At 38.8% G+C, this 21,019-nt stretch overlaps 1 protein-coding gene across 8 annotated transcripts in view; it reads left to right on the top strand.

The window, feature by feature from the left end:
- The window catches only part of SNCAIP (synuclein alpha interacting protein), an 86,399-nt gene that overhangs the window by 18,779 nt on the left and 46,601 nt on the right, over positions 1-21,019 (top strand). For all 8 annotated transcript variants that reach the window (XR_003989154.1, XM_030470138.1, XM_030470142.1 and 5 more), the window contains exon 2: positions 16,655-16,754. Coding sequence is in view for 6 of the 8 variants with exons in the window: in XM_030470138.1 (XP_030325998.1) it covers positions 16,698-16,754 (57 nt within the window). In the remaining 2 variants the exon portion in view is untranslated. The remainder of the gene's footprint in view (positions 1-16,654; positions 16,755-21,019) is intronic.

The following is a 21,019-nucleotide window of genomic DNA, read 5'->3' as shown; positions in this document are numbered from 1 at the left end:
ACATTGATGGTAAATTACTTGCACAGATTTTAAACCAAATCTAGCCAATCAGTGTTTCTGCTTACTTGTCAGTTGCGGATAACTAAATATTTGCTTGTGAAGCTAAGCTGCTGTCTGCCAAATGTTCTCAATTTTTTTTCTTCCCTCAGTGGATAGATGTATTCCCAGTTTCTAATTTTATTCTTTTACACCCTCCTAGGAGTAGGAGTAGAAATGTTGGTTGTTGTAATTTTTAGTGAAAAAACAGAGATTGTGGTATTTGGCCATGCATTCTTTCAATAATCCCTGTCAACAGATTGTACTAAACGTAACAGCTGTTCCTGGTGGGCCCAAGAGTCATTACTAGAAAAGAGTTCAAGAGTGCAGTACAGGCTATCTCAGTGGCGGTGGAGGAGTTGGGGAGCCTGGAAATTAAGCTGATAGCTCAATGGTGAGAGCTCAGTCCTTCTCTTTTTATGATAAGCAGCTTGGGCATACAGTTTCTGTATCTCAAATTGCAGTCCCTTTCAGAGGTCATCCTGAGTGATATGGTTGCATAATTTTCACTTGTGGAGGCCAGTGGCTAGGAATCAGAATTGGGTATTAGTTGATAGTTAACAGAGATCAGAACCATCTGGTTTTGGCATGCTTTCTTTCCTCTGAAGAGAAATGTAGTGGTATGGAGCAAAAATGAAGCTACTGCTGAGTAAAAAACTTACTTACAAATCAGTCAATACATTTGTGTATTGTTTCTGGTGCCCCAGTCTGGTTTATCACCAGGCCCTATCTGGTCATCTTTAGCTATTAAACTTCCTGGTTTTCACTGTCTAGCTCACTACATGGTTTGATAGCTCTATGAATGATTTCTTGTTCAGTGAAGCTTGAGTAGAATATGTAAAAAGAAAATACAATGTGCTTTTAACAGTTTTGAAAGGCCCACCCTTGCTCATATTTTTGGTTTCCTGTTACCTTTGAAACTTTAAACAGTTTCATTTTTCAATTAAAAAGAAAAAAAAATCATTCGAGGCAGATTTTTGATTCATTCAGCTTCTTCATATGTTTGAACAAGAGGCACTAGACTGTTTCTCTCAGCTGCAAACATTTCCTGTTATCCAGCTCTGATTTTTCCTACTGTTGTCACCCATGTCCATGCATTCTGGTGTTTTTCCAGACAACAAGACTGCTTTTTGGCTCCTTCATTTCCTTTCCATGTGTCCTTAATTAACAGTGACACCCACAGAAGTAGCTAGAGTCGTTTAAGACAGAGCACTTTAAATATTGGTCTTCAAGAGAGTCACATGTAATGGAGCACGGCAGTTTGAATAGTTGTCTGGAGATTAGAGTCCTGGATGGAAAGTAACAGAAGTGTAAATGAAAAGTTTTCCCATTTGTTTTAGTAATTTATAGTGTGTGGAGTCAAACCCAGGAGATAGATTTAAACTTTAGTGGTAGGACATTTGTGGTCTAGTTTCCAACTGCAGTAGCAAGTCATTGTGGCCAACCGACATCCAAAAAGTTAAAAATACTATTGCAATATTTTTGCATGTGTAAAGGAAAACACACTGGTTTAAAAGCTAATCTTACCATCTGTGATGCTTCAACATGGAGGGCATTGGTTATAAATTCCTGTATGTTCATTAAAGGTCTGAATTCTTTTCTTTCTCCCTCCTGCATTTTTTGCAGCTATTTCTACCAATACAAAATAAGTATGAGAGTAAAATACTGATAAATCAGAAAAGAGGAGTTCTAAATCCACTTTTAAATAATGTAGTAAATTACACAGGGCAGAAGTGCACCCATCCCGTTTCCTTATCTGTGCTATCTTTAAAACATTTAACTTAAACTTGCACAAATCATAAAGGTCGTTATTGCTCCAGTTAGTGGGAGACAGTGAGGCATGCCTTTTCATCTGTCTGTTAAGAATTCTGGAAAATATAGCTGCTGAGAGAGAACATGATGCATGCTTTACATGGACAGTAGTCCTGGCAGAGTTCTGGCTGCTACTGGTTCTGGTTTTGGTAAAAATAGATAATTACAATAGATGATGCTGGATCACAGAGCTCTTCAGAAAGACTACTTGCTAGGTGTCTGATTTGGAATATGAAAGATCTATATTTAGATTAAAAAGTTCAAGATATTTCCTGCATTTTTCTCTGACTGCATTCAGAGTGTTTCCATGTCTCATGTGGTCTCATTTTCTTTAACTGAATACCTTGTTTGATGCAAGAGGATAAAAACTCAGAAAAGAAGTAGTAAAGAAAAAATAGTGGAGGAAATCATGCTGTCCATTTTAGATTGTAAAGAGTGATCTACAATTTTCAAGCGGTGAAGTTTTTTAAAATTTTCATCAATGTTGGTGTTCCCCATCCAGAAATTTGTGACTTTTACATGTCCCTAATGGCTTATAGATATTTAATTGAATGACAATTAGTAAGGGAGCTGTGTTGATCTATTTGTGTTCTTTTTGATGTCAATAGTAATAAAAAACCTGTAGGATCAATTTCAAAACCTCTTAACAACCACATAAAAAATAACAACTGTATCGATTTCTCTGATAATTGTCCTGGAAGAATGGTAGGAGTTTAATGGTACAAACATAATGAAATGCATTTATCAATAGCCTATGTGTTGGCCTTACTGCTTTAGAAGACGACTATAAGATGCTATCAGTGGGGTGTGTAGATGTAAACTTTTATGGCCTCTTCCACAGATTGACAAAGTGCAGAAATCATGAAAATAGGAGAGAAAACAAATACTGCAGAATACCTGTAGTGAAAAGCAGATATTTGAAAGGAAATGCAAGAGTGATGCTCTCTTAATTAATCTAGCAAGTTCCTTAAAAGGATGTGAAACATAGTCTCTTGTACATATGTTCTAGATTTTATAGAAGAGACTTTGTGAGAAATATTTTCAGAGCCTGCTGGGATGTAGTCAAGATTATGGCAATTTCCCATAAGAACATGTGTTTACCAGTTCCAGCTTCCTTTTGAAACACTGTAAAGAATTGCTTTCATGAATAAGGTTGCTTTTTTCTGTTTAAAGAGGGAGAACAAATAGGATATTTTGGTCATAATGAGCAGTATAATGAAATGATAAGTACATCCTAATTGCAGCTTGTTTATATCATAATTATGCAAACAGTTATTTTGATATATATTTCTGTTTCTGCACACCCCAAGATTTCTTTAAACAGTATTGTCTCTTTTTTGTTTCTCTTCTGTTAAATATTTCAATATATAAGAAGGGCGCTAAAATGAAAAAGCATTGAAACCATGCCAACCTGTAAAAATGTATATAAAATGCAAAATTAGGCTTCATCTCTGCTTTGGGTTTAGTTTTCAATGTTGGATATCCTACGTTACTGGCATGATGATATCCAGTGTTTGAAATGAAAACTTCATTTCATTTAGATTCACACGAATTCATAAACTAGCAAAATAGTAGAAAATAAGTGCTGAGAGAAAGAAATAATTGTTAACACAGCAGCCACCGATACTAGTCCATACATCTCTTCAGAGATCTGCTTGGAAAAGTCCCATGGGTTGCAGCTCTGGAAAGAAGAGGAGCCTGAAATCACTTGTTGATATAAAAAGGTGACCTCTAAGCTCAAGAAAAGTCCAACCCAACAAGCCGGAAATCAAGCAAAGGTGGTGGGAGTCAGTTCTGCTTATTGTATGGATGAGCCAGGAGCTCCTGAGTGAAGTCGAACATGAAATATACATGAGTTGGAATAGGGGCAGGTAACCCAGGAGCAGTATAAAGTTGTTGTCTGATCTTGCATGGATGAAAGCCAAGGCTGACCTGGAGTTGAGTCTGACAAAGGATGTGAAGGTTACAGGAAAGGCTTCTGTAAGTACATAAATAGCCAAAGAAAGACTAGGGAAAACATGAACCTGCTGCTCAATGGAGAAGGAGAACTGGTGGCACCAGACACAGAAAAGGCCAAGTTACTCAGTGCCCTGTGTCAGTCTTTACTGGTGTAAGAGGGTGCAGGGATCCCAGGCACCTGCAATCAGAGGAAAGGTTTGGAGCCAGGAAGGACAGGAAGGAGGACAAGGTGAAGGCCAATGGAGCACTTAAACTGGACACACCTAAGCCCATGGGGCCTGACAGGCTGGACCCATCAGTGCTGAGTGAGATGGTTGATGTCATTACGTGACGAGTCTAGATTATCTTTGAAAGGTCGTGGTCGTTGAAGGCTGGAGAAGACCAAATGTCAGTCCTGGCTTCAAGAAGGGCAAGAAGGAAAACCTGGGGAAAACCAGAGTAATCAGCATTACCTCAGTCTCTAGTAAGGTGGTGGAGAGAAACTTCCTACAATGCACTTCCAAACACATGAAGTGCAAGAAAGTAATCTAGAGTAGTCAGCATTGATTCATGAAAGGGAAACAATGCCTAACCAACCTGACAGTGTTCTACAGTTAGGTGGATGCAGGTGGATGGTGGGAGAGCAGGGAATGTTGTTTACTAAGATTTTTAACAATGTCTCCCATAATATCCATAGAGACAAGCTGATAAAGGTTAGCTCAAGTGGATAGAGAGATGGATTCAAAACTATCTGAGTGGCTGTGCCCAGAAAGTTGTGATCAGTAGCGCAAAGTTTAGTTAATGGCAAGTCACTAGTGGTCTACCCCAGCAGTGAGTACTGGTGCCAGTACTGCTTAAAATCTTCATATGAGCTGTTAAACAGATGTGGACAATGGGACGGAGTGCAGTCTCATGAAGTTTGCAGATGATACAAAACTGACAGGAGTTGTGCTGCCATTCAGAGGGACCTGAACAGGATGATAGACTGGGCAGAGAGGAATCACACGAAGTTCAGCAAAGGGAAATGCCAAGTCCTGCGTCAGGGGAGGAATAACCCCATGCACCAGCACACGCTGGGTGCCAATTGGCTGGAAACAAGCTCTGCAAAGGACCAGGGTCTTTGTGGACACCAAGCTGACCATGAGCCAGAAACATGCTGCTGTGGCAAAGGCAGCCAACAGACTTCTGTGCTGCTTTAGGCAGAGTTTTGCCAGCAAGCCGAGAGAGGTGGTCCTTCCTTTCTGTTCAGCCCTAGTGAGGCCACACCTGGAATACTGGGTCCGGTTCTGGGCTTTCCAGTGCATGACAGATACAGACTTACTGGAGCAAGTCCAGTGGAGAAACAAGAAGATTAAGGGACATGAGCCTCTTTCATATCAACAGAGGCTGAGGGAGCTGGGAAGAAGCTTCAGCTGTTGAGCCTGAAGAAGAAAAGGATTAGGAGAATCCTACCTATGTGTATAAATACCTGATGGGATAGAATGAAGAAGAGGGAACGAGGCTATTGTGGTGCCCACTGACAGGACAAGAGGCAATAAGCACAAAATGAACCACATGAAATTCCATCTGAATGCAAAAACCAGCTTTTTTTTTACTAGTCGAACAGTGGCACAGGTTGCCCAGAGATACTGTGGAGTCTCCATCCTTGGAGATACTCAGAATCCAACTGGACACAGTCCTGGGCTTAACCTACTCTAGCTGACCCTACATGAGCAGAGGGGTTGGACTAAATGATCTCAGGCCCTTTCGTATCTGAATGATAAGAATATCACACTTTAAGTAGTTTGCTTTTTTGGAGTGACTGTTTCGTATACCTCTGGATGACTGGATTTTAAATTTGCAAGTAGAAAATTTTAAATGGACACTAGTATTTCTTGTGTAACAGAGATTTGAGAACTATTATTCTCTGTATTAAGCAGAAACACTTTGTCACTTTGGAGTCACGCTGTCATGAAATGTTAGTGGGGAGACTGAACAAATTTGTTTTGAGAATGAGCTGTAACTGAAGATAACATGAAGTTAAATACATATTTAAAGAACAGTCTAAAGGAAGAAGCAGGAAATCCTTATCATTTAAATACCCTTTTTAAACAAGTGAAGGGAGAAGTCATCATGCCCAAATAGGGTCAGCGGCTGTTATGAAGTAGTACTCCACACCTTAGGTAAGTGGGATGAAAGTAGAGTGGAAATAAGTAGAACTACAGGATATTTTCCACACTTGACTGGTTTAATGCCCTGTAACAAAAAATAGCTGAGAAGAATGAACAGTGCATTGTTCCATTTTATCTTCCCTCACAGATAAAATCTTTTTTATATGGAAAATTGCTAAATAAGTAATGAGCTTACAGAAATTAATGGTTAAAGTTACTCTGTGGTCCCTGTATGTGAGAAGTATAACAACACGTCACAGTGGAGAGGAAAGGATGCTGCTGCAGCATGCTCAGTAGAAACTATACCTCTGTGCATGGCAAGTGAATAAGTGGCAGAGCCAGACCAGGTTCCACTTCTAATGCAAAAGTTAAAATCTTAGAAGTTGTAATAAATCCCACCACCTGCTTTACTTGCAGTTTGGCTGTGGATTGCATCCAAGGCAGCAACTGTATGTTCCAATGTTCCAAATGTGCACAGAGCATCCAGTACAACTACTATCCTACTTTGTACTCTGCTGTCACTATATCAGTACAAACAGTGGCATTGCAGGAATAAGTTATGGTAATAGAACAGCATGTATTTTTGCTGTGTATTCTAGTGAGGTTTCTCTCTGGTCTTCCCCTCCATTTATACATATATGTACATATATCATTTAGACAGGAGAGTTGTTTGATCTGGTTTGGATCTGCATGTCAGTGAGTCTTAAAGTCCATAGAGTTAGCTGGTGTGAAATAACTGAAACAGTTGCCATATAAGCTTGAGTACAATGATGTAAGCGTATTAATTTTGCATGACTGTAAGGAATTTTGTGTTAAGAGCAAATAACTTTGTAGTAGTTCAAAGGGAATAAACCCATAAATTAATCAAATACAGCCAACTAAATATCTCTTTTTCAACAGATCAATTGACCTCTTATTTGTTTTGATCCTACCATTAATCAGACAGTGCCTTAGCTTTTGTACAGTGCTTGAATCACGTATGCTGTTTCAGTTTTAAAATAACAGCTATTAATTTCCAATTCCAAAGGTTTCTCCTTCAAGCCTCATTGAAACAAACAAGTTTATTTTTCTAGACCTCATTCCAGAATGCTCAAGTGCGTATCTTTTGGCTGAATGCTTGAAGTCTAGTTTTCTTTATGCTTGAATGTTGAAGGAAGTATAAACTGTGGGGTGGAAAGGATGGTTTAATTATGAGAAACCTGGGGTGGTTTGCAGTAAGCAGATTTCTTTCTTTACAGTAAAAACAGTTCTTCAGTTAGTCAGATCACTCGGTAGCCTGAATATTGATTTGTTTTTGTTAGGTTGCTGTTTTCTTTTGGGAATGAAGAAGTAGAATTACTCTCTCTTAATGCTAAATTTAGTGGTTATTCATGAGAGCACTAAATGTAGTAGTATTTACAAAAGCAAGAAGGAAGTACTTCCTAACAGCCAAATAGACACTCCTTAACTTAGGGTGGGTGATGTCTTAGTCACACAGAGATTAATGGGAAAGCTTGCTTGTAGTTTACTGGAGCTCAGATGTCATCCTTGGAGTAACACTTTCTCTTTGTAGTAAGTTACATGGAGTACAATTCAGCATCCTAAAAAAACCCCAACAAACATTAGGAACTGTGTCTTAATAACCATACTTTATCTTCACTCTGTTAATCCTGACAAATGTTTACTTACAGACTGCATAGTGTCAGTCATTGTAATCATTAAAATGCCTCAAGTTGTGATGAATTTTCCATACAATTCATGGGGGTAGAAGATAAAATAGGAAAACCATACACTATTACCTGCCTTTAAGCGACTTCTTTGAAATGACAGAATCATAGAACCATAGAATAGTTTGGGTTGGAAGGTCACCTTTTCCAGCCCCCCTGCAGTGAGCAGGGACATCTTCAACTAGATCAGGTTGCCAAGAACCACATCCAGCCTGGCCTTGAATGTCTCCAGGGATGAGGCATGTACCATCTCTCTGGGTGACCTGTTCCAGGGTTTCACCATCCTTGTAAGCAATTTCTTCCTTGTATCTTATCTAAATCTACCCTCAGTTTAAAATTATTACTCCTCGTCCTGTCAATAGGGACCGCAATAAGGTCTTCCTGAGTCTTCTCTTCTGCAGGCTGAACAAGCCCAGCTCTCTCAGCCTTTCCTCATAGGAGAGCTGCTCTAGCTCTCTGATCATTTTTGTGGACCTCCTTGTGAGTCACTGCAACAGTTCCATATCTCTCTGGTGCTGGTGACACCAAAGCAGGACACTGTAACTGCAGATGTTGTCTCACTAGAGTTGGGGGTCAGAATCACCTCCCTTGACCTGCTGGCCACGCTCCTCTTGACATAGCCCAGGATACAGTTGGGTTTCTGGGCTGCAAGCACACTTTGCTGGGTCATCTCGTTTAAGACTCGATAGGATTTTTTATATCCAAGGATATAAAATATAGGATTGTTTATATCCAAGCAGAATGTGATCTTGAGGTCTAGGTAGACAACCAGGAGAAGTTCAATTTTGTTCGGCCAGAAACAAATACATTTGTTCTTATCTAAAACCAGTGCTGAATGTGCAGTGACTTCATTAGGAACAGAACTGGGCTCAGTATTTGTGCGTCTTCAGAGCTGTGGGTATATTGTTTCCACATGTCTGGAATGCAGAGTTTTTCTGAAGTTAGATTTTAAAAATAGCATCTTTTGGTCTTGGAAAATTGTTGTGCTTCACTGCATTTCTTCTTCCTGTCCTATCAGTGCAGCTTGTGCGCTGATGGTACTTGCATGGTGATTAAAAGCAATACTTTTATTTTTACTTGCTTTAGAAGTATCATACCGTTATGAATTGCTGCTGTGAACTTTCAAACTCAGGAAAACTTCTGAATACATGTGATAAGGGATAAGGTAATCCTGGTCTCAGAATTCATTCCTTCACTGAAATAAACCACATCATTTTTCAGCCTCACTGTTAACGTTTTGGTTTGGGTTTGGGTTTTTTTGTTTAACAATACATTGTTGTTTAAAATTAATCTATCTTTACTCTTTAAAATCTCCTCTGTTCCTATTGAGCATTTCCTTTATATATTTATTTTTAAATTTGACTGGACAGCTAATTTCATTTGCATGATATATTTTTCTTAGAAAATAGAAGGAAGAAAAGTAAATAAAACAAAAATAAAAAAGAGATGTGCTCAGTCAGTAATCCAGACAGTAATCAGACAATCCAGACACTGAGGATGGCAAGTAATAGAAAAGATATGATTTAATATAATTAGAAAAAAACCACAATGAGAGCTCTAGAGGGTAACAGAAATTGGTTGCACAATGCACTTCACTGCAATATCACAAATCGTTACGTGACTTAGAAGTGTCAACAGAGTCTAATCATATGTCAGGTTGTCATTTTATTTGAATGCATGAAGCTAAAGTGGTATGCTTGAAAAGAAAAAAAACCTGAATTTGAGCTGTAGTGTCATTCTTTCTATTCTTGATGTCATATACTTGAATATCGATTGATTATATTCAAGTAATTTCCTCCATAGAGAAAATGAAGAGAATGTAAATAAGAATGAGAAGCTGAGGTCTTCTAAGAGTGTATGTATGTATAGTATTAAATATAAAATATTCCTCATGGCTAGGTGATCACTGTAGGTCCCTTCCAACTGAAATTTTCTGTTATTTCTATTCTATTCTATTATGTTCTCTTCTAATTCTGTTCAGATGAAACTGCAAGCTTTTGATGTCTTTGATGCTTTCTCCTTGTATTTTGCATTTATCACAGCTAGGCACCAGGGAGCATAAGAAGTAGTAAGAGGTGTGATAGCTGAAGAGGCAGTAGTGTAAGCCCAGACTAGCTTTGCTAGGATCCACTGGACAAGCTTTCTTGCCTTCATTAAATAGTCCAGATCTCATATCCCCTAATTATGGCAGTGCTCCTGAACACAGGCTTTCTCTATACTATGTAGTAAATAGGGTTACAAGGACAAATTAATTTTTGGTAGAACTTCACCGTTACAAAGGAATATGAGGATAGAGGAACTGAATTCAAGGTTCTAGATGTTTCCTATTGCTGACAGATGATGTACCTTCCTCAACTGTAAATTTTAATTAGGTTCTGGGCTTTTCACTGCATGCTGAATAGATTTAACATAATGTAACATTACACTGTTCTATTTATTCCAGAATGAAGAAACTTGGGTTTATGCTCTTGGTATTTCTTAATGTTAGGGAATAAAATTCAGATGCTTACCCAATTTCAAACATTACTAGAAACACATACTGTATGCTTAAATTAAAGATGTAAAGTCTTTTCTTTCTGCCCATGAATCATATTCATCTTGAGCTGCTATAGCCTCTGATGCTTAGGAAAGGGCAATATGTTAATTTTGTTATCTTAGGACTATAATTCTAAATGTAAAATGTAACCTTATCCGTTAACTAAAAAGCAACTGTCATGGCATTCTGGCATTTAAAACCTAAATCTTTAATATTATCTGTGCTTAAGGAAACAGCCTTTTGCCAACCACTATAGAAGTATTTGCATCTGATTTACTTTATATTTGATTGAAAGTTTAAGTAAATCCTCAAATATTTTGGTATAGCAGTTCTGAGATGTGGAAAATAAAATCCCCTGTGGCATTTAGCAGGATTTCTTAGAGTTTCAACTGAAGTAGACATTTAATTGACAGCAGATTATTTTATTGTTATTTGTTCTTGTTATCTATGTATCCATAAATAATTAAAATGATGCATTCTTAAATAGTTATGTTGTTTTGGCTCAATAGAGGATATTTCCCCTGTGCTCCTTCTTGGATTTAGTCTTTCATGTGGAGTAGTGAGACTGTTTTTGGCTGAGGTACTGGATCAGATTCCTTTCAAAACTACTGTATTTGCTACAACCTCGTTGTAAAGGGCAAATCAGTTATGCTTTTTTAGTCCGCAGTTTTGTATTGAGCAGACAGAAGAAGAAACTGGTGCTTGTCTGCTTTCTACCTGCCATGCCAGTCTCTCCATTCACTCAGTTAATTGACAGACAGCAAATGCTCACCTGGATGATCTTGTTCTTGCCTGATGTGCCTGAGTATCAATAAGGCGATGGCCATTGGCTTCGTAATACAAAGTCAGCATGAGGGCTGGCTTTTAAAGCAATCCTGCCATTCCCACATTCAGTCTTGTTCATCGTCAGAAGGCTCACCAGCCCCTAGGGATCTTTTTTGATGTGACTGTTTTTTTGAGACTGTGTGGTGAGGCAAATCCAAGTCTTGATCTAGCTTAAAAATGAAATCTGTGAACAATGTAAGCATTTCACCTCTAGGTAATGCATACCCTCAATCTAGAGTGGAGTTTTAGTGTTTGCAGAAATTAATGGATTTGTTTTTCTGTATCTAATACTTAATTGGTGGGGTATTTTTCTTTGGTTTTGGTTGGTTGTTTGGGATTTTTTAATTATCATTTTACTGGGAATTGCTTTCTTTGCGCCTTTTTTTCCTCATTCACCTAATTGTATTGAATGTTTGTCAGCAATAGGATTTGAGTTCAGACAACTACTTTAGCTAAGAAGGACAACAGCAGAGGAAATCTATGTTTTGGAAAAACAACAAGGATTTCTGCTGCTGTTTGAAAAGGAGGAAGATGAGTTTGGGGGTTTCTTTTTGCTTTATTTCACAATCTAATCACTGTTTAATATCTGTTGCAGTGCAACATATGCAATATGTTATTATACCAATACTATTACCACATTTGTATGTGGTAATTTTTAGCCGGATTATTCCTCCTGGTGAAACTTTTTCAGGTAACTATAAAAAAAAAAATGTTTCTTGAACACATATGGTGATGTATGCAGTTTCTTTCTTTTAGCTGTGAATTCTGAGAGCAAACAGGATTTCTTTTACCTGCATTAAATGTAAATGTGTGTGTATGTGTGTCTCTGCAAGCCAAATTGCCAGACAAGAAATGCCCTTTTTTGGGTTAAAATTTTGTGGGAAATTTAATGATAGCTTTCAAAATACAGTTAGGAAAATTGGTCAGACATTTCTGCTGGCAGGCTAGAGACAGTCATCTATATTACTTTGGTGTTAATGCTGGAAATACATTATTCATCTCAATTCATCCTTTGCTGGCAGTTGCAATTTTGATTACTATCATTTTTACCTTGAATTTGACCGGTTGTGCTTATGACCTGCTTGTGAATGGTATTCAGGTTGTTTATACTTCTGGTGGTATGCTGGATTCAGCCAGCATTGGTCTCAAAATAGTCACAACTCCAAGCACTATCCTTACCATATGGTTTGCATTATACATTGTGTAGTTCTACTATGTTGAATTGTATCAAAAAAGTGCACCTCTTGAATTAGACTCCAAGTATAGCCATGGGAAATCATATTTGGTCATAGTATTCTTCCTGAGTTGCTGTGCAGTTTTGCCTCATCAAGTAAAAAATGAAAATCTTACAGCAAACAGAATACATAACTCTCTTGCCTTTTCTTTACGTACAACTGAACACTAATTTCAGAAAGATAAGTTTTCCATAGAGAAAATATGTTTGTTTTGGTTACCAGTTTTCTCTTCAGCCTTTGTGTGTTTCATAGTCTTTGAGAAGACAAAACATAACATTTTGGGGAAGTAATGTTGCAAGACAGTGGACTAGCACAATGAGTTTTGTACACCTCTAGGCAAAATGTAGTCCTTTCATCAACATGAATGGATGCAGCTGGGTTTTTTTTGGTTTTTTGGTTTTTTTGGTTTTTGACTTAATGGCGTAATGCAATTTAGAACTAAATAAGAATTTTGAAAGGTTGAGATCTTTTTGTTCTAAAACCTTGAGATATGTGGTAACAAGGAATAGTACTTCTTTTATTAATTCTATAGAGGTTTTTGTTTGGTTGTTTATCCTGAATTAATCGGTTTTAATTGCAAAATGGTCACTTTTTGATTCTTGCTTATTAAGTGGCATGTTTAGAGTAACTTTATTTATCTCTTTCATTGATTTTAAAACATACTGGCTGAGGAGGTTTTTAGTCCATTTAATTCCAGTGAAAAACTGCAGCTCAGTGAAGCTGTGGTTTGGTTTTAGGCTCTTTGCATGTGATATAGTCTATATATGTCTTTAACCTTTAAACTTTTATATTTTAATTCTCATTCATACTTCACATGTATCACCTAATGGAATAGTACTGGGTAGATTCTACAATCCTGTAATTTGTGTAGGACAGTACACACACAGTTGGCACTTACTTTGCTCATAAACCCAGCTTAGTTACTTGGTTTGAGCTGGTAGTCACAGTGATAATATGACAGCTAGTCTTTACCTCTGTGGAGGGATTCTGTGGTAAGTTGATTGCCTTACTGTCAGATGCCCAACAGGACAAGCGGAGAAAATAAGATTAAAAGGTTCCTGAGTTGAGATCAAGACAGGCAAAATGGACTCAAGTTGAGGAAAATTAATTTCATTTGTTGCCAGTTAAAAATAGAGTAGGACAGTGAGAAATAAACACAAGACCTAAACCACCTTCCACCCACCCCTCCCTTCCCACATTCAACTTCACTCCTTTACATCCTCCTCCCTGAGCAGCAGAGGAGGACAGGGTATGGGGGTTGCATTCAGTTCGTCATATGTCAACTCTGCCACTCCTTCCACCTCACACTCTTCTTCTGCTCCAGTGTGGGTCTCTTCCATGGGGTGTATCCTTTGGGAACAGGCTGCTCCAGTGTGGGTCCCTGTGAGGTCACCAGTCCTGCAGCAAGCCTGCTCCAGCATGGGCTCTTCTCTCCATCAGGCCACACCTCCTACCAGGACCCTGCTCCAGCATGGGCTGCCCATGGGGAAACAGCCTCCTTCGGACATCCCCGTGGTCCAATGTGGGGTCCTTCATGGGCTGCAGGTGGAATCTGCTCCACTGTGGACCTTCCTGTGCTGCAGGGTCACAGCTGCCTCACCATGGGCTGCACCACGGGCTGCACCACGGGCTGCAGGGAAAATCTCTGCTCTGGTGCCTGGAGCACCGTCTCCACCTCCTGTCTGCAGAGCTGTTGCTCTCACATATTCTCACTCCTCTCTCCCAGCTGCTGTTGCGCAGCAGGGTTTTTTCCCTTCTTAAACATGTTATCCCAGAGGCACTACCATCGTCACTGATGGCCAGCAGTGGGACAGTCTTTGAGTTAGCTGGGATTGGTCTTCTCACAGAAGCCACCCCTGTAACACCCCTGTTATCAAAATGTTGCTACACAAACCCAATACAGTGACAGTGCACTTTGCCACAAGTAACCTGTAATGTCACCCAAATGCAACAAGTTAAAGCAGAAACCTTAAAAAAATGCTGAAATGCTATGTTTCTGTTAAGAAAGCAAAATCTCTAATGTGCAAAAGAACCTGTAGACTTGAATATGTCATGCATTTTCACAACAGCTAATTCCTTTCATTACAGGGATTTTGCCTGATTTTAGTGGTTCCCTTTAAGAATAAACTTAGCATTTGGGAATTGTGCAAAATGAAAAGCTTCTGACTAGTTTCACATTATAGCCACTTCTGTTTCCTCATATTGAGCTGACTGAGAGCTTTATACTGCTTTTATCTTTTTGCAGCCATCTCATTTCCCACTGCTTCACTCAAGTATAACAGTCTCAGTAAAAGGCAGTAATAGGTAGTTGAGGCTGTTCTTACATGCTGACTTCCTCCCCAGTTTCTCCTCTCCAGGAGTTCTTATATTGCAAGGAGCAGAAATATCCTAATACATTAAAGAAAATATGTGCTTTCCCCCTTTTCCATTCTCCCACCCCTCCTGCCCCACGCCGACCCACTCACCACTTCCCCCCCCACCTTTTTTCCTTTTTCATTGTCATGGTTTAAGCCCATCCAACAACTAAGCCCCTTAGAGCTGCTCATTGACTTCCCCTCAGCGGGATGGGGGAGAGAATCAAAAGGGTACAAGTGAGAAAACTCGTGGGTTAGTAAGTGAAGCAAAAGCTGTGCATGCTAGCAGAGCAGAACAAGGAATTCATTCACCATTTCCCATGGTCAGGCAGGTGTTCAGCCACCTCCAGGAAAGCAGCGCTGCATCATGCATAATGGTGACTTGGGAAGATAAACATCATCACTCTGAATGTCCACCCTTCCTTCTTCTTCCCCCAGCTGCATATGCTGCTCATGACACCATATTGTGTGGGATATCCCTTGGGTGAGTTGGGGTCAGCTGTCCTGACTATGTCCCCTCCCAGCTTCTTGTGCACCCCCAGCCTCCTCGCTGGTGGGGAGGGTGAGAAGCAGAAAAGGCCTGGGCTCTGTGTAAGCACTGCTCAGCAGTAGTGAAAACATCCCCATGTTACCAACGCTGTTTTCAGCTCAGATCTAAAGTATAGCCCCATACAACCTACAATGAAGAAAATTAACTCCATCCCAGCCAAAATGAGCACATTCATTTAGAGAAAAAATGATGTTGAATAGTACTTCACTTTCAGTAACTTTTTGAGAAATAAGAATTTGCTTTTCCAGCTCTTTCAGCTTAAAACTGTAAGTTTGCCTCTTGGTTCTTCTAATAACTTTTCAAGAACAGGTGTCTAAAGATCAGCTTTCTGTGTGGATGCAGTGTTATGAAGGACATTAACTGAGGTTTTGTTTGCCAGTAACACCTGCAGAAAAGCATTTTCTTCCCTTTTCCTGGGACATTCTTCACTGCATATGAATGTTTCACACAGTGTTTTTATTTAGACCTATACAGCTGACTTCATTATTCATGAACATATTTCTTGGCAGTTGTCATATGAATAAACTGGGTTTGTATTATTTTCTTTTCCTTCAGGCGTTTCCTTTTGTTGTGTACAAGTACTAGAAGCATTTAATTTGCTTCCATAATAATACTTGACACTTACGCAGTGCCTCACAGTATTTAAAAATGCATTGTGCTTTTCTTTTTCAGCTTCTTTTAAAATAGCTTCCTTGTGCACTTTTACTTCTGTTGTACTTGTCTGTAGTGATAATGCACACCTTCATTCTAGTTAGGATTGAGAAAGTAATAAGCGTTTTATTGTCTTTGGTCTTTTGATTGTTTAAGCTCCAATTTATTCAGAATTACATTTTGACTTTCCAGCCATATTTCTTGCTTTGCAAAAGAGTTTTCTCTTCTTTCTCCCTTCATGTGAGGAAACGGTTAAGGCCACAGATAATAGGTGCACATTGATATAATCATGTTTTTGCCTTGGTTACTCTTTTGGAGAAGTGCACTTACAGGCTGAGGAGAGATAAATCAGCCATCTGTAAAGCACTGACTGCATTGTGTGTTAGTTTGACTGTAAGTGAAGATGAGGTGCGATAGGATTTTGTTTTCTGTGCACATCATGATTCTCAATTCTTTCTTACCTTCTTGGGTAGAGAAGTATAGTAACAGAAGTTGCTGTGTTTGGGCCAGTAAAGTAATAGCATCCTTAAGAGAAGATGCATTATTAACGCAGCTATGATTGCAGGATTATGAGGATGCTCAACAGCTTAGGTCTTTACACCTATATTGAACTTATGGAAGGACTGAGTGATGCTGAATCACGTATTTTTGACTTCCAGTTCAAGTACTATTCTCCCTTAAATTTAAAAAAGTCTTCTTTATGGTATGCAGAGTAGAGATGGCAAATTGTATCTAGGATTGAATTATGAAAGACTTCACTATACAAGTTCAATGTTTCCAGTAATTTGGCAACTATGTTAAACCATTTCTGTATGGTTTTTGACTGTTCAGTAGACAATCAATTTTTCTTTTCTTAATTAGGTCTTTACTACTGTGCTGGCTCACCCAAAATGTCCATAGAATAATGGAAGCCCCTGAATACCTTGATTTGGATGAAATAGATTTTAGTGATGATATATCGGTAAGTACAAGTCTTATTTTATTTGTTCAAGTTGAGATATTCTTAGATATCTCAATCCTGATATAACAAACCACACTATTGTTAGAAGCCACACTCCTTCTTACCTTATATGTAACAATATTAAAATCAGTTAAATTTAGAATAAAATAAGGTATTTTTTAAAAGAAATCGTGATTCCTGTCCTCCAGGTACTAAAAATTACTTGCAAATCAAATTAATAAAAGAGTTATATTTCTGGGTTGCTTGTCTACTCTGCTGTCTTGTGTGAGTTCTATGCGCTCTGTTGCTAGCCTTAGACACCAAAATGATGTTTATCTTGTTTTTAATTGAATGTATTTAAGTTGTAAAAAACCTCCTGCCTCTCTCACCTCTGAATTACTCCTTTTCCAAGGAAGTTGTTGCTCTGCCCTTTCCTCCAGTAGTCAACAAGATTTTATCAGCAGGTGTGATATATCTACCTGTGACATGGTAAAGAAAGAGGCAGAAAGACTTCCAGGGATTCACAGACAACACTGATCCTTAGTGTTGCAATTAAAACAACCGCAGGTGTAACTGCAAACAAAAATGCTGTTCATCTTCATTGTTAGCGGTTCTTATAGGAAGCACTGATACAGTATATTTTATTATGATAATGCTCCTAATGCTAGTGTTTCTGCTTTTTGAATACATAATTTAAATCCACTAGAAGGTATTTTATTATTTCAGTTTTCAGATCAAAAAAAAGTGTTCTACCACCTCCTTCCACATTTTCGTAAGTTTATACCTCCTTTTTTTTTTTGTTGGTTTATTTTTTTTTATAAAAGGACTGGTTTTCCTGTTAGCATTTGGGACTTGTGATTCATTTTAAAACATTCCAGATGCTTTATTTGCAGACAGATTCCTTTTGGAGAGGATTGGGGTTTTTTTAAGCTATTGTAATATTCAATTTTTATTAAAGAGGAATATGGAAAATGCCCAAAATATTACAAGACGATGAGCCAATCTGAAGTGAATACTTTATTCTGGGCAACTTTCTTTTTATTACAGTTATATGCTAGATCATGTCCCGGTATCTGTTTCTATACTCAAGTTTTGTAAAACTGTAGAACATAATAGATGTAACCTCTCCATGTCTCTCCCATTGTGGCTGTTGCTGCATACTGGTGGGTTAGGTTACTCACTTTTCCGCTGAACAGCTCAGGCTGCCTGCTTTAATAGGCTGTTCTTTCACTGGATGCTGAACCTTGAATGAAAAAACAGCACGAGTTATAGAGGTAGCAGTTTTACTCCTTGCTTTAGCAGGTGAGAGAACAAAGTATTTGTTGCCAGAATCCAGATTAACAAGAGAATTCATGGTTATGCTAGTGCTCTACTCATATCTCACCACATACTATTTAGAGATACCTGACCTTCACATTTTATCGTTAGCCTGCTGTGGAAGGAGCAGCTGCATAGCATCAGTGTTAGCAATTTATATTGCTCCTGTTAGCCGTCTGGTTCTAATCCAGTGCAGAACAGTATTGACTAAAAATAATGGCAGCAAGAAGGCTGTTAAAAAGATGCACTTATAAACGTACCTGAATTAGAAAGCCATTGTTTATAGTCCAGACCCTTGCAGAGCATTCCGGCCACAATGACCAAAATGTAATAAACATAAAAAATAGACAGGAAATTGTTTGAAAAGGCAAATAGATATGTAAATGGGCTTGATTACTTTTTTTTTGTTTCCATTGCATTTGTGCATAAGAAAATGAAACTGTACGTTTCTCCAATATTATAGATGCAGACAGGTGTCCCATCCTTTTGACCATTTTCATGGCCCTCCTCTTGACCCGCTCCAACAGATCCATGTCTTCCTTGTACTGGGGGCCCAAGAGCTGGGCGCTGTACTCCATATGGGGTCTCACGAGAGCAGAGTCGAGGGGGACAATCATGTCCCTCACCCTGCTGTGTAGACCAAGTATGGTTGACTTTCTGGTCTGCAAGTGCACATTGCTGGCTTATGTCCAAATTTTTATCCACCAGTATCCCCAGGTTCTCTTCTCTGCTCTCTATCCCTTCATCTCCAAGTCTGTACTGATACTGGGGATTGTCCAGGAGCAGAATCTTGGCCTTGTTGAACTTCATCAGGTTTGCATCGGCCCACTCCTCAAGCGTGTTAAGGTCCCTCTGGATGGCATCCCTTCCCTTAAGCGAATCAACTGCACCGCTCATCTTGGTGTCATGTGAAAACTTTCTGAGGGTACATTCAATCCCATTATGTCATTGATTAAGATATTAAATAGTACTGGTTGCAGTATGCACCCTTGTGGGACACCACTCATTACTGGTTTCCTCTTGGATATTAAGCTGTTGACTGTAACTCATTGGGCATGGCCAATTTCTTATGTCTCTAACCATGCATCCATCAGTCCCATACCTCTCCAAACTAGAGGCAAGGATGTTGTATAGGGCTGTGCCGAAGGCCTTGCAGAAGTTGAGGTAGATGACATCTGCAGCTCTTCGCTCCATCATAGAAGGTCACAAGATTTGTCCGGAACGATTTGCCCTTTGTGAAGCCATGTTGGCTGTCTCTAATCACCTGTCATGGTCTTACTGTGCACTGAGGTGAGGATGACTGGTTTGTAGTTCCCAGGTCCTTCTCTTTAACGTTGTTAAAAATCGATGTGATACTCACTTTTCTCCAGTCACTGGACACTTGACCTCACTGCCATGACTTTTCAATATACGATTGAGAATGGCTTAACAACTACCTCTACCAATTCCCTCAGGGCCCTGGAATGCAAATACAATGCTTATTTGGAAACTAAGATAGTATTATTCCAGATCCATCTTGTATAGTGTATTTAACTGTGGTTGACACAGCAGAATAGGTTTCTGGGACTCCTGTTTACATTAAACAAAAATAACATTCTGTCTGCAATGAAGCAATGACGTTAAGCAACCAAGCTGTATATTTTCATTTATTTCTTCATGAGTAACTACTCACAGAAAGGAAGAAAAAAATTACGACATTTAAGTTGCATTATATGATATATTATTAATAGTATGTTTTAAATGTCCTGCTTTTTCCCATAAATTTATTCCTGCCTGTAGTTGTATGCTGTTGTTATGGTTACCTGAAGGTTTCCTAATCCTTTAATTAAAATTCTATTGCACTGTCAGATTGGGCAAATTGAAACTATAATTTCTTCATTTACCAACATAATACCAAATAACCAGAGCTAGTTATTTGTAAACTGTTTGGGGTTGAGTGTATAGATTATTGTTCTGATCATTCAAATAGCTCTGTATGAAAAAAAGCCTGGCTCAGTGGTGCCAGTGCAGGGACTGATCTGAAAGCTTGCAAAATGTGAGTGCAGTATGTTAATTCAAACATAATTAAGCAGCTACTAAGTTGTCAGGTATTTTGAAACAGCTTGAAAACTTCTTCATGTCAACCTTTGTCTGGCAGGACAGATGTAAACTATGTATGGTCAGGAGTACGGCTGATGTACTGGCCTCCCATTTACTCGGCACAAGGCACCTCCTGAGCCTGCTGTCATCCTTCTTTGGCCATGGAAGGAGCTGGGTCACGCCTCAGGCTTTTACAGGTGTACAGGCGACACACAGCCAGACTTTGCTTACCCAGAGACCAGGGCTAAGCAGGGAGAGTCCTACATAGCTGTGCAGGCACAGTCACTAACTGCAGCGGATTGGTTTATTTCCCATGCAGCTGATGAACTCATTGATAATTCTCTTTTGTTTGAGGTTTTTTTTTTTTACTCTCTCCCTTTTCAGAATGAAACAAAATACAGATGGCCACTAAAATGTTCATAGAAAGTGATAGATTCAGGCAGAAATTTTGTATCTTTAACACTGTTAATGTGTGTATTGGCATCCTTTAAAATTAAAGGGAAGGATAACATACAAAGTGTCTGTATAAGATGCTATAAACAATACATAGTGCAAATAACCAGTGATCTAAAGATGCTGATCACAGCCATTAAGTAAGAAGTTTATTTTGTGGAATGATTTCTCACATGCACTGTGCCAGCCTAATCTCTTTCCTCCACTTTTTTGCTCTGGAGCCACTTAAATTGACACTACTATTGGGAAAAGTACAACCTCAGGACAAGTATTGTTGCTTTACTTGTCCTCAGTGTAGCTTACTATTCCCAAATAAATGTCTAGCAAAAAGGGTGGTGTTGTACAATTATAAACCATTAAATCATCAAATATAATAGAAAGGTATTAATTTAATGGGATTTAAATATTAATGACACTGTTTTCCACTACAGCAAATA

The sequence above is a fragment of the Strigops habroptila genome, chromosome Z (assembly GCF_004027225.2).
Source record: "Strigops habroptila isolate Jane chromosome Z, bStrHab1.2.pri, whole genome shotgun sequence".
NCBI classification, from domain to species: domain Eukaryota; kingdom Metazoa; phylum Chordata; class Aves; order Psittaciformes; family Psittacidae; genus Strigops; species Strigops habroptila.
Note: the sequence above shows the minus strand (reverse complement) of the source record. Positions and strands in the feature narration are given on the sequence as shown.